This window comes from Bison bison, unplaced genomic scaffold, assembly GCF_000754665.1.
Source record: "Bison bison bison isolate TAMUID 2011002044 unplaced genomic scaffold, Bison_UMD1.0 scf7180017864373, whole genome shotgun sequence".
NCBI classification, from domain to species: Eukaryota; Metazoa; Chordata; class Mammalia; order Artiodactyla; family Bovidae; genus Bison; species Bison bison.
The window spans coordinates 10106317-10120028 of NW_011494945.1; the positions used below are offsets into that span (position 1 = coordinate 10106317).

Sequence of the window (13712 nt, forward strand, 5' to 3'; positions counted from 1 at the left end):
GTACCAACACACACACACACACTACTGCACCACACCACACCCCCACTCCCACCCCACCCCGGAGTGCTGCCCCTCCTGGCTTTGCAGCTGTCCATCGATTTTGTAACTAAAAAGCAAAAAGTATCTTTGTGGACACTTCCTAATGAGATAGAGTGGGGTCAGCAAACTTCCTGTAAAGGGCCACATAGGAAATATTTTAGATGATGTGAGTCACCCAGGTCACTGTTAGGTTTTCCACCCTTGCCTGCACCCAGCTGTTAAAAATATAAAACCTATTCTAGGCTCGAGTACCATAGGAAAGCAGGCCATGGTGAGGTTTGCCAATCCCTCATGATAGGTGGTTGGAGTTGTATTTCTGTGGGACTCAGTTTTATTTTCTGTTTGAATGAAATGAGAAATGTGACGTGTAACCGTTTTATTTCTCCTGAATTGATCCTCTTGCAAAACTCCTGTTAATCACTGTAGTCATACCTCATACTCTTTCCCGCTTGTTTTCAAGCACATTATAAACCTTGAGTTTTAGAGCAGCTTTCTCGCAGCACAGAATCATGGTTCTCCAGCATGGGGTCATTGCTTTGTGTAGGAGAGCCCATTTAAAGACCATTTTGAGCTGGGTGGGCCCTTAAGTCTGCATGGACTCTGGCAATAATGCATTTTTTGTGTGCCATTCCGAATATAGTAAGGTGTTCATTTCCTAAAGTTTTCTCCTATCAAAACGGTTTGCCTTTGCATAGACATTTGATTCAACCTTCAGTTGGGCTGATACATTTATTCATGCTTCATTTCTAATAGCCAGATGTGAATTATTATGAAGCCCGGATTTTATAGTATTATAAACTTTCTGACTGCTTAGTTATAAACAGGCTAAGCTTGGATACAACTGATCTGTTGTAGAAACTGTCACTTCCTCTGCCAGCATCTCCTGACCTCCTCTTGCTTTTCTTCCAAACCATTATTGTCAATAAACTTACTCAGTGCCACCCACTTTCCAATTTTTTTTTTTTAATACTCTATAGTTTCAACATTTAGCAAAGTTCTCAAGTTGACAAGAGTAGTAGGTCTTGGAAAAATTGTCAAAAACAAAATTGATAAGCTGGTGCCTGGGTATCTCTGGCTTGGTTAGATAGTACCTGGGTATCTCTAGCTTGTATTTCTAGCTTGGTTTCTTTATATCTGATATTTGGGGATCACTGGCTGCTGAGAAGCCAGGAGCCTTGGCCTGGGGTGAGTGCCCTTTCTTGACAGCATGTGATCTGAGCAGTGGAATAGTGTGTTCATTGAGAACAGATTCAAGAACTGGCTCTGCCACTTTCCAGCTGCGCAATGTTCATCACCTTTTGAACTACTCTAAGACTTGGCCACCTGATGTGAAGAGCTGACTCATTTGAAGAGACCTGACACTGGGAAAGATTGAGGGCAGGAGGAGAAGGGGACGACAGAGGATGAGGTGGTTGGGTGGCATCACCGACTCAATGGACTTGGCTTTGGGTGGACTCCGGGAGTTGGTGATGGACAGGGAGGCCTGGCCTGCTGCGGTTCATGGGATCGCAAAGAGTCGGACACGACTGAGCGGCTGAACTGAACTGAAGACTCAGTCTCCCCATCCAGAAAGTTGGGCTGAAAAAGAACCTTCTCCATTGGAATATGAGTTCTAAATGAGTTAATACTTGGTTGGTACAGAGTGACATGTGAGTATTACTGTTATTTATTGAGAGAAAGTATGCTTTTGCTGATACATTTTTTCCAAAATCTTTTTTCCTGCTTTTATTGAGATACAGTTGATGTACAGCACTGTGTAAGTTTAAGGTGTACAGCATAATGATTTGATCTGCTTGTATCTTAGTTGACATCCATCAACTCATTCAGATAGGAAAAGAAAGAAGAAAAAAGTTTTTTTTCCTTGGGATGAGAATTCAGGATTTTATTCTAACAACATTTATATCTTTTAAAGCAATGTCAGTTATAGTCATCATATTGTACATTACATACCTAGTACTTAGTTATCTTATAACTGGAAGTTTGTGCATTTTGACCACCTTCATTCAGTTCCCACTTGCCTTATCTCCTTCCTGCCTCTAGTAACCACAAATCTGATTTTTCTATGAGTTTGTGGATTTTGGTTTTGTTTTACATTAGTCCACATATGAGTGAGATCATGCAGTATTTGTCTTTCTCCGTTAGACTTAATGTCCTCAAGTTCCATCCGTGTTATCACAAATGGCAGGATTTCCCACTTTTCTTATGACTGGATTATACTTGTCTGTATGTCGTCCACATTTTCTTTATTCATTCGTCTGTCAGGGGACACTTTGGCCATTTCCATGTTGTGACTGTTGTAAATAATGCTGCTGTCAACTTGAGGGTGCAGATGTCTCCTCAACATAATGTTTTTGTCTCCTCAGGATATAGTCCCAGGAGTGAAATTGCTGAACCTTGCTGGTAATATTAATGGATAACACTGCATGTGCAAAATCTTATATCTGACATGCTTTGTTCATTTAAATTTTCTCTCCAGGCTTTCGTGGAGGCCCAGAACAAGATTACCGTGCCGTTTCTTGAGCAGTGTCCTATTAGAGGTTTATACAAAGAGAGAATGACTGAATTGTATGACTATCCCAAGTATAGCTGCCACTTCAAGAAAGGGAAAAGGTATGTGAACTTGCTTTCATTTCATTTTCTTTTTGCTTTCCTTAAATTTTACAGTACAAATTCCAAACAACTTACCAGTTTATAAACATTATAAAATCAATTCATTTCTATGCTTGACTATGAAAATAGTATTTTTTTTTTGGTCTGTTGTCCACATTCTTAAAAGAAGGACTAAGAAATTTGGCAGAGATGTGTCCTAGGATGAAACTAGACTGTAGGAAGTAGTTGTTATCTTGTGGCTAGTAATTGGTGAGATAGCATGATTCATAGACAGCAGTGGGGATTTATTTGCCTCTAAAATTAATCCTCTTTGGCTTATGCTACATGAAAAGACTTTATTAGATGCCTTTCTTCCATCCAAGAATGGCAGTAGGCCAAGAGGGAGCACCCATTAATTCACCTCTCTTGTTCCTCTCCTTCTGACACTCACTTAAAACATAGCCTCTTGTTCGCCTTTTAAGTCTTTTTGGAACCACTACCACAGATTCACTTTAGAAATTATTAGACTCCCCCGACACAGAAATCAGCAAAGTATGCTCTGCATGCCAAGCCTCGCCCACCTCCTATTTTGCAAATGAAGTTTAAATGGCACACAGCCATGGTCATTTGCTTGTGTGTTACTCATGGCTGCTTTATACCACAACTGCAGGATTGAGTCTGTATGGTGCCCAAAGCCTAAATAATTTGCTGTCTTGCTCATTACAGAAAAAGTTTGCCCGCCCCTTGCCCTAGGAGCATGACTAAGGAAGGGAACTGGTACATTTTAGCAAATCTGCTGTCTTCTCCATTGAAAAGAAAAAGTTACTGCTTTACTGAATATCAGTTTTCATTTTAGCATATAAAGCAGCCTTTATTTAGCTGATGTGCAGAATCACAGTGAATTGTTTTAATACCTAAAGCAATTCAAGTAACAAATTCTAGGTACAGGGAGCTGGTGGGACCTTCCACTGTAGTCCCCTGGCACAGCCTATGTGCAATTGTAGCTTTGTATGTTGTTTTTCCTTTTGTTTTTATGTGTTTGGTTTTACTCCACAACTAAATAAAGACCGTCTCTGTCCCCCAGGTATTTCTATTTTTACAATACAGGTTTGCAGAACCAACGAGTATTATATGTACAGGATTCTTTAGAGGGTGAAGCCAGAGTGTTCCTCGACCCCAACACACTCTCCGATGATGGCACAGTGGCACTCCGAGGTGAGGGCTCCGTAGCCAGGCCTGCGGGAGTCCTTGGGCCCGCGCTGACAGCTCTGATGTGGGTGCAGTCGTCCCACCCTTGAGAGACCAGACAGAGTGTGAACCATATTGTGAAACAGAAGCACATGCAATGTCGGGAAAGCTGATTTCGGCACAGTATATTTAGAACACACGAGTGGTCACACCTTCTGACAGCATGAAGCAGAACTAGAGAATAATTCACACTGGACCTAAATTAGCTTCTAGGGCTTCTGGGATCTTGAAGTATCACCGCCACTTTCTGTAGCATCTCTGCGACCTACCTGTATTTGGAAAAAAAATTAATTCTCTTCCTAAAGAAATTTAAGTTGTACAAAGAATGTTTTAACTGTACATGTAAAACAGGAAAGAATATGAAGTCTACTTCCTTGATAAGAAAAACTGATGAGTTTTAAAATTTAGTTGATTGTTATGATGTTAGGATTAAAAGTATAAAACACAATCTTGTAGAAATTAGACAACTTGATCCTTTGTCCCCTGAGGATGAATAAGTTTTGCTATATGCAAAAATATGTATTCAGCTGCTGTATGTCTCCTAAGTAACTTCCCCCAAAATAAACTCCAGAGTCAATAAGATTACTCCAGTTTTGTGCCATAAACACCCAACTTTAGGGTAAGAATATTGTCTATACACTGTATCTATCTATGATTTACAAATTGCACACTCTGAGAATCATCACTGACTAGTATTCTAGATGTTTAGTTGAGTTGGCTCAGCATATTCTATTTTTGAAAAAGCACAAGTGTAGATTCAGCCCTACAAAATTGAGCAGTTGGAACTCTGAAGTCCTGTAATCGATTAGATGGAAATTAAAGAGCCCTGTTTCAGCAGATGTGTGCAAAGACCCCTTTATAAAGTCAGTTAGTCATTTAGTGCTTCCTCTTCCTCTCCCCGACTAGGCTTATATGTAAATGATGATCCTTAGTCTAATTAGTACTGAGAGTAATCATAATCAGTATTGGAAATAAGACGCCAGCAAGTTTATTGTGAGTATTCTTTGTTAAATTTGATCTTAGAGTTGTGAAAGAATTTAATACACTGATACTGTGCAGTAATATACTCTAAATAGAAACTCACTTCATTTTAACCAAAGTCTATCTTGCAACTCACCCAGAAGGACTTCATTATAACAGGCTCTTGTTTCTCACTTCAATAATACATTCCAAAAACTTTTTTCTGTAATGTTTGTCACATACAGGCCCCGATGGATAACATGGTAAATTAGACATGGAACTTGGTCTCAGTCTTTGAGTTTTCTGAAGACCATATTATTGGAGAAGGAAATGGCAACCCACTCCAGTATTCTTGCCTGGAGAATTCCATGGACAGAGGGGCCTGGCAAGTACAGTCCATGGGGTTGCAAAGAGTTGGACACGACTGAGCTGAAACTCCAGTACTTTGGCCACCTCATGTGAACAGTTGACTCTTTGGAAAAGACTCTGATGCTGGGAGGGATGAGTGGCAGGAGGAAAAGGGGATGACAGAGGATGAGATGGCTGGATGGCATCACTGACTCAACGGACGTGAGTCTGAGTGAACTCTGGGAGTTGGTGATGGACAGGGAGGCCTGGCATGCTGCAATTCATGGGGTCGCAAAGAGTTGGACACGACTGAGCAACTGAACTGAACTGAGCAACTAACACAACAACAGACATTCAGATTCTTTTCATAGTGTATGATTTTTTAAAAATATACATTTTAAAGTCAAAATATTTTATTTGCATTTTCCCTGAAATTTTTAAAATTATATATAACTTATGCAGACAAAAAGAAATGAATATTTACTCCATTACTTTCTTGACCCTTTTCTGTATTTATATACATATGAGCCTGGATGCTTTATAGGAATTATAAATGATTAATAAATAGGTTTTATGAAATTTTAACTTTATTTTTCACTCATAGAAGTTCCTTTCAAAATAGTAGGAAACCTCTGAAAGTAGTTTGGTTTCTTAGGATGATTTTCAGTCTCCAGTGAAGGTTAGCAGACATCATAAGAGGATATCTCTGGTGCCTGGTGCCAAATATTACACATTCTTTATGATCATAAAAGCCAATGGAAACATAAATATTGGTCAGGAAGCATCCCACAGTGGTTAGGACATTCAGTCTGTGACAGCCCCAGAGAGTGGGGCGTGGTGCGCTCGTCCATCTGCGGTGTTGCTTGCCTTATTTTTCACTGTCACTTTTGAAATATGCACTGCGTGAGTCTTCACTGCAAACCCTCGGGCTTCATTTACCTGGGCTTTTGGTTGTCAGATGGTGTGAATGTTAATCCTTGTGTGCTAGCAATTCTCAGAAAATGAGGTCGGAAGGAGTGATTTTAAGTAGTTTGGAATCCATTCCAAAAATTAGATAATGGTTCTAGTTTAGTTCTGTTACATTCAGTCATTACTCTAGAAGCAGTTTCCTTCCTCCCTTTCCCCTTCTTCTGAATATAAATAAAATATGCTGAAATCCCAGATGAGCTCTGCTTTTAAATGAGCTACTTATTGAATTATAGAAAATTTTAAATGGAAGCATCCTAGTGGTCATATTTGGAAAGGTTAGAGAATTTGTCCAAGGTCGTAAGACAAATTCCTGCAAGTCCTGGGTGAGCCCCAGGATTCTCATTACCAGTTTCCTGCTCCTCCTGTTGCCGCTTTCTGCCTCCATATGTGATGGGAAAACCCTTGTCAGCATGGCGGACAGTGGGCAAGGCTGGGAGTTGAGTTCCCATGTTCACTGACAATTTCTCATGTGTCCCTTAGGCTATGCATTCAGTGAGGATGGTGAATATTTTGCCTATGGTCTGAGTGCCAGCGGCTCCGACTGGGTGACCATCAAGTTCATGAAAGTCGATGGTGCCAAAGAGCTTCCAGATGTGCTTGAAAGAGTCAAGTTCAGTTGTATGGCCTGGACCCATGACGGGAAGGGGATGTTCTACAACGCATACCCGCAGCAGGATGGGAAAAGTGATGGTAGGTTGCGACTTGAGATGAAGCACCTTTTTCATGAAATGAAGTGTGTCTCCACATAACTTAGAGAAGAAGCTAGACCCTGCATAGAGGTTGCTTGGTCTAGAACCATGTTTCCTTGAAGGATGTTGTATCTGTTACCATTGTTGTGTAACAGATCTGCCAAAACTTTGTGGTTCACAATAATGACCATTTATTTTTGCTCGTGAGTCTGCAAATTGGCCAGGCAGTTCTGGGTGTAGCTGAATTCTGTCATGTACCTGTGATTAGCTGCCAGTCAGTTGAACATGTCTGGGGCCTCCATGATGCTCCATGTGGTCTCATCCTCTAGCAGGCCAGCCTGGGCTTGTGTGCACAACAGCTCTTCAAGAGAGAGCCGAAAGGCACGACCTCCTTAATGCCTGGGCTTGCTCCTGGAACATCACTTCACTGCTTTCTTTTGGCCAAAGCAAGCCACAGGGCCATTCAAGGGTAGGGAGACAAATACAGGGAATTGTGAAAAATTGGAGCCATTTTTATTGCAGTGTCTATTCTTCACAGATGTAGTCTCTCTCCCAAGAGGGTCATGGAGAAAATGGATTTTTAAAAAAAATAAAACCGACTTATTTAATGAGGTTTAATGAGTGATGATAAAGTTTTACAGTAATCACATCTCTTCCTCTCAGAAGTTGCAGGTCATCTGTTGGTCACATTTGTCTTGACACTTTTGTCCTTGTAAACTTCCGGGGCATGTGTTCTCCTTTTGAGTTGCACAGAGATCCTGTTATGTGCAACTGGTCCCCTTTTTTCCCTTCACCTCTCACCTTCCTAGGTAGGAAGGACACTATAGCTTGTACCTTACTGGTACAAGCTGTCAGCATCATCTTCTTTATGCTACTCCTTATTTCCATGTGGTGTAAAGCATTTTCATGTTGTCTTGGTTGGTCTTTACAGGTGGGTTTTACCATCTCTTTGCTGAAGATTTGGAGCTGGGGTGCAGGGTCTCAGTTACTTTTTGCAGTGTGTGGGCTAGCAGGAAGCAAGGCTAGTCCAGTGCTTTCTCCTGCACGTGCTGTCCCCTTGCCATGAATTGCTATATCGTTGGGGATACATGTTCTTTTCTCTTTTCCCCCAAGATGAGTTGGGAGTAAGTCTATTATGCTTTTCATTTTTTTCAGCTATAGTTAGCTTTTGCTGCCTTTGATTAGATTACTGTAGTACCTTTTTCTTAGTTCAACCAATGAACTACAGGAGGAATTAAGAGTAGGCTTTTTATTCAAGGATGCTGGCTAAAGAAAGCTCTCTGTGCTCTGTGTACTGAATTAGCTGCCTGTGTTAAGAGTGCTACTGAGTTAGAAAAGGGTTGTTTCCAAGTCCCAGGAGACCAAAAAGGTTTATCACTAGCTGTTTCTTGTTAGAGGACAGTGTTACTAAGTTAACTTCTGGAAAAGCATGAAAATTATTATTTAACCTCAACTTCCATTGGCAGAAATAGTTATAATTAGTAACCGTGGTTGATTTAAGAAAACCAACATCTCCCAGCTGTAATTTTGCTGTCCTCTTGTCTGGAAGACCTCAACAGCCTCTCAGCTTGTGTGGTAGAGGACTTATTGAGTGAGGCTAAGCAATTCTGGTCCTGTGTTTCTTACCAGTGTTCCTAGAAAGCCCATGGAGAATCACCAAGTACTGTAAAACTTTTTTTTTTTTTCATGTGATGGTATCCTTTTTCTTTTTTCCTTCAACATTTTATCAACCTTCAACATTTTATCAAACATCCAAAATCAGCAAATATGTGTGATTATTTCTAGGGTGATAATCAACTGATACTTAACCCTCTGTTTTTTTTTTTAAATAGACTTAATCCTTTGTTGTTGTTGTTATTCAGTATTTTTATGCATTATAAAAATAATCATCATCATAAGTCATTACCATCTGTCACCATACAAAGTTATTACAAATTGTTGACTAAATTCCCTGTGCTGTACATTGTATTCTTGTGACATTTATTTGGGAATGGGAAGTTTGCACCTCTAATCCTGTTTACCTATATTGCCCATCCTCCCATCCCTCTCCCCTCTGGCAACCACCAGTTTGTTCTCTGTAGCTATGAGTAGGCTTCATCTTTTAGAGCAGATTTAGATTACACCAGAATTGAGTAGAAGGTACCAAGATTTCCCATATACCCTCTGTTCCTTATCCATGCATAGCCTCCCCCATTATCAACATCCCCACCAGAGGCTACACTAGATGAGCCTACATGGACACATCATAATCACCCCAAATCCATAGTTGACATCAGAGTTCACTCTCGGTTTGGGCAAATGTATAATGATATGCATCCAGCATTGTAGCATTTTCACTGCCTTCATAATCCTCTGTGTTCCACCTGTGCATCCTTCCTTCCTCTGCCAGTCCCTGGCAACCACTGATATTTTTACTGTCCCTATAACTTTGCCTTTTCCAGAGTGTCATATACTTGGAATCATATAGTATGTAGCCTTTCAGGTTGACTTCTTTCACTTACTAATGTGTATTTAAGTTTTCGCCATATGTTTTTGTGGCTTGGTAGCTCAGTTCTTTTTAGCACTGAATAACATTCCATTGTCTAGATGTACTGTAGTTTGTTTATCCATTCACCTCTGAAGTACATCTTGGTTGCTTCCAAGTTTTGGCATTTATGAATAAAGTTGCTGTTAACCCCTGTGTACAGATTTTTGTGTTGATTTAAGTTTGCAGCTCATTTGGATAAATACCAGTGAACATAGTTTCTGCATCTTTTATGTTTAGTTTTGTAAGAAACCGCCAGACTATGTCCTGAAGTGGCTGTACAATTACATTTCCACCAGCAATGAATGAGAATTCCTGTTATTCCACATCTTGGCCAGCATTTGGTGGTGTGATGTTTTCTGGGTTTTGGCCATTCTAATAGGTATGTAGTAGCATCTCCTTGTTTTAATTTGCAATTCCTTGACACATGCTGCAGAGCATCTTTTCATATGCTTATTTTCCTGTATCTTCTTTGGGAGGCTAAGGTCTGTTAAGGTCTTTGGCCCTTTTTAAAATTTGTTTTCTTATTTTGGTCTTTGTTTTCCTATTGTTGAGTTTTTAAAATTCTTCGTATATTTTGGATAACGGTCCTTTATCAGATGTGTCTTTTGCAAATATTTTCTCCCAATCTGTGGCTTGTCTTTTCATTCTCTTAACAGTGTCTTTCATGGAGCAGAAGGTTTTAATTTTAATGAAGTCTGACTTAACAGTATTTCTTTCATGCCTTTGGTGTTGTATCTAAAAAGTCATCACCAGACCCAAGGTCATCTAGGTTTTCTTCTGCGTTATCTTTTAGAAGTTTTGGGGGAGTTTTTTTTATTTTTTTGGACCACACAGCATGTGGGATCTCAGTCCACCAACCAGGGATCAAACCCCATGCCCACTGCAGTGGAAGCATGAAGTCTTAACCACTAGGCCACCAGGGAGGTCTCTCTTATAGGAGTTTCTTGATTGCATTTGCATCATAAAGCCTGCAATCCATTTTGGGTTAATTTTTGCAAAGTGTGTAAGGCCTCTGTCTTGATTCATTTTTTGCATGGGGATGCCCAGTTGTTACAGCACCATTTGTTGAAGGGACTGTCTTTTCTTCACTGTATTGCCTTTTTTCTTTATCAAAGATCCATTGACTTTTTTTATGTGGGGCTCTCTACTCTGTTCTCTTGATCTGTTTGTTCTTTTGCTAATACCACCCTGTCTTGATTCCATGTAATAAATCTTGAAGTTGGGTAGTGAAGGTGCTCCAACTTTGTTCTCTTCTTTGAATATTGTGTTGGCTCTTCCAGGTCTTTTGCCTCTCCACGTAAACTTTAGGATCAGTTTGTCCATGTCCACGAAATAACTTGCTGAGATTCTGACTGGGATTGCACTGAATCTGTAGATCAAGTTGAAAAGAATTGACATCTTGACAATATTGAGTGTCTTCCATAAGATATTGAGTATATCTTTCTGTTGATTTATTCTTTGATTTCTTTCATCAGTTGTGTAATTTTTGTCCTATATATCTTATACATATTTTCTTAGATTTATACCTAAGCATTCCATTTGGGGAACTGCTAATGTAAATGGTATTGTGTTTTTAATTTCAAATTCCACTTTTTCATTGCTAGTATATAGAAAAGTGATTAACTATGGTATATTGACTTTGTATTGGATAATCCTATAACCAGATACTTAGCTTTTTAGATGCTTCTAGCATTGTCTACTGTGGGAAGAATAGATTTTCTTAAAATTGTCAGCTGCGTTTCAGTGTACATTTTTAACCCCTTCAGGCACAGAAACATCCACCAATCTCCACCAAAAGCTCTGCTACCATGTGTTGGGGACTGATCAGTCAGAAGATATTTTGTGTGCTGAGTTTCCTGATGAGCCTAAGTGGATGGGTGGAGCTGAGGTATTGTACTACCATGAAATTTTATCCACAAATAGCATCTGTCATGGATTGTGTATATAAATATTCTCTTTACATGGTGATCCTTATGGATAGTGGAAAAGAAGTTGAATATTCTTTTGTTAAAAATATTAGACCTCAAGTGTACTCTTAACAGCGAAGGTGATAAATCTTTTAAAGGTAATCTCAACATAAAAATCTCAGTACTAAAAGTAATACATGCTTATGGTAAAAATGTAAAAGTACAAAGTAATGCAAAGTAGAACATGAATATTTCAAAACTTGATCCTAATCTCAGAGATGAAAAGAGTTTTCGTCCAGAAGTCTCTTTTTACACAAGTGAGAGTGAGGGCGAAGAGTGTTTGCTTTTCTTTTTTATACAGCGGTGCTCTTCATGCTTCTTGTTTACTTGTTTTTACATTCAAAAGTGTGTCTTTTGGATGTTTACGCATCTCACAGATGGTTCATACCTTCCCGGTCTTGATAAGAAAGAACCTCTGGTGAAGTGATACATCTTTGTAGTTACTCTCCCAGATTTTATTCTGCATCTTGAGAATCAGCTGTTAAAAAAACTTAAAAATGCTTACAATAAGAATTAGGCTTTTGTCAGCTCATTTATTTATATATATATATATATATATGAAATATATTTTTTTTTAAGATATAAAAGCATTCTCAATGTTTTCATATAGGAGGGCTATCACCCCATTCTTACTGGGAGTGAGCGATTCACTAGAAACTTTTTAGTCCATTGAGCCTCTTATGTCTTCTCTGGGATATAGTTAGAACTTTGGTATGAAAGGGCATTTTAGAAGTGAACTTCTGAACATAGGTCTGATTCACTGGGGGATAGAATAGGAATCCACGGTATTTCAGTCCTCATTCATTAATCCACTTTATTCCACATTGTCCTTTTATTTATTTTGTTTCTCTAGAACCATAGTTGGCAAACTTTTGCCCACAACTGAAATCTGGCCTGCTGCCAGCTTTTGTAAATAAAGTTTTCTTGGAACACAGCCACACCCCTTTGTTTACTTACTCTCTGTGGCTGCTTTCAGGCTATAATAGCAGAGTTGACTTGTTGCCACAGAAGGCCACATGGCCCAAAAAGCTGAAAATACTTTCTTGCCCTTACTAGAAAAAGTTTGCCAGACTTTAACACAGTGTGTTTACAGTGAATTTATAGGACTTATATATTATCACCTGAAGTTATGCCCTTCTTTCATGCTTTGTCTTCCCCACCTAACTTCCCATCCTACAAGCTTTTCTTGTATAGTTACTGTTGTCATTTTTCTCACATATTTGTTTCTGTGGTTTTTCTGACTCTGTAGATTATTATACTAAGTTTTCATCTTGGTCCAGCCTCTCCTCATACCTAAGGCTTCTGCATTCTGCAGATAGTAGGTGTTTATTTATAAAATGATATAAATTTGTATCTTCATTTGAGTAAAACAATTAGGAGGGTAAATATACTACCCCAGAAAATGTCATGTTAGTTCATGTGTTTCTTTTCACCTTTTGTGGGGAGAGATGTTGATGGAGAAACATTATAGCAGATGTATTTTAATAAAGGTAAAATTTTTTTATTGATACAATGAAATACAACTAAAAGTAAGTTCCAGAATATTGATCTTAACAAATTAGTCTGAAAGAAAACAATCTTCACTGCAGAATACACATGTAACTCCTTGCTCACATCTCTTTACTAGCATTTAATTGAAGCAGCTAGTTTTTTTCATTTGTTTTTGTTTTTAAAAATCATGGTAAAGTATAGTTAACATAAAATTTATCAGTTTAATCATCAACTAAATTTATCAGCTTAATCATTTATAGAGTACAATTACACTAAGTGTGTTCACATTATTGCACAACCGTTACCCCTGTCTGTCTCTAGAACTTCTTCATCTTGTGAAACTGAAGCTCTGTATGCATTAAATGATAACTCTTCATCCCCTCTTCTGCCCAGGCCCTGGTAACCACCATTCTACTTTCTGTCTCTTTATATATTTGACTGCTCGAGGTACCTTGTGTAAATGTCATTATATAGAATTTATCCATTTGTGATGGGTTTGATCCCTGGGTTGGGAAGATCTCCTGGAGGAGGGCATGGCAACCCACTCCAGTATTCTTGCCTGTAGAATCCCCATGGACAGAGGAGCCTGGCAGGCTGTCGTCCATGGGGTCGCAAAGAGTCGGAAACGACTGAAGCAACCGAGCACAGACTTGGCATAAGAGCTTCAAGGTTTATTTAGATGTTATAGCATGTGTCAGAGTTTCCATCATTTTAAAAAGTGAATAATATTCGATTGTGTACATGTACTACACTTTGCTTATCCAGTCATCTGTAAGTATGCTTGGGGTGTTTCCATAGCACGATTGTGAATAATGCTGCTATTAGTAGCCAGTTTTTAAAAATAACAGTCGAAACATATCGTATTTGCATTTAACATATATATAT

At 39.0% G+C, this 13712-nt stretch overlaps 1 protein-coding gene across 1 annotated transcript in view; it reads left to right on the forward strand.

Moving 5' to 3' along the window:
• The window catches only part of PREP (prolyl endopeptidase), a 134880-nt gene that overhangs the window by 25538 nt on the left and 95630 nt on the right, over positions 1-13712 (forward strand). Inside the window, exons 5-8 of the mRNA XM_010856703.1 lie at positions 2516-2649; positions 3713-3843; positions 6634-6843; positions 11136-11257. Coding sequence (XP_010855005.1) covers positions 2516-2649; positions 3713-3843; positions 6634-6843; positions 11136-11257 — 597 coding nt within the window. The remainder of the gene's footprint in view (positions 1-2515; positions 2650-3712; positions 3844-6633; positions 6844-11135; positions 11258-13712) is intronic.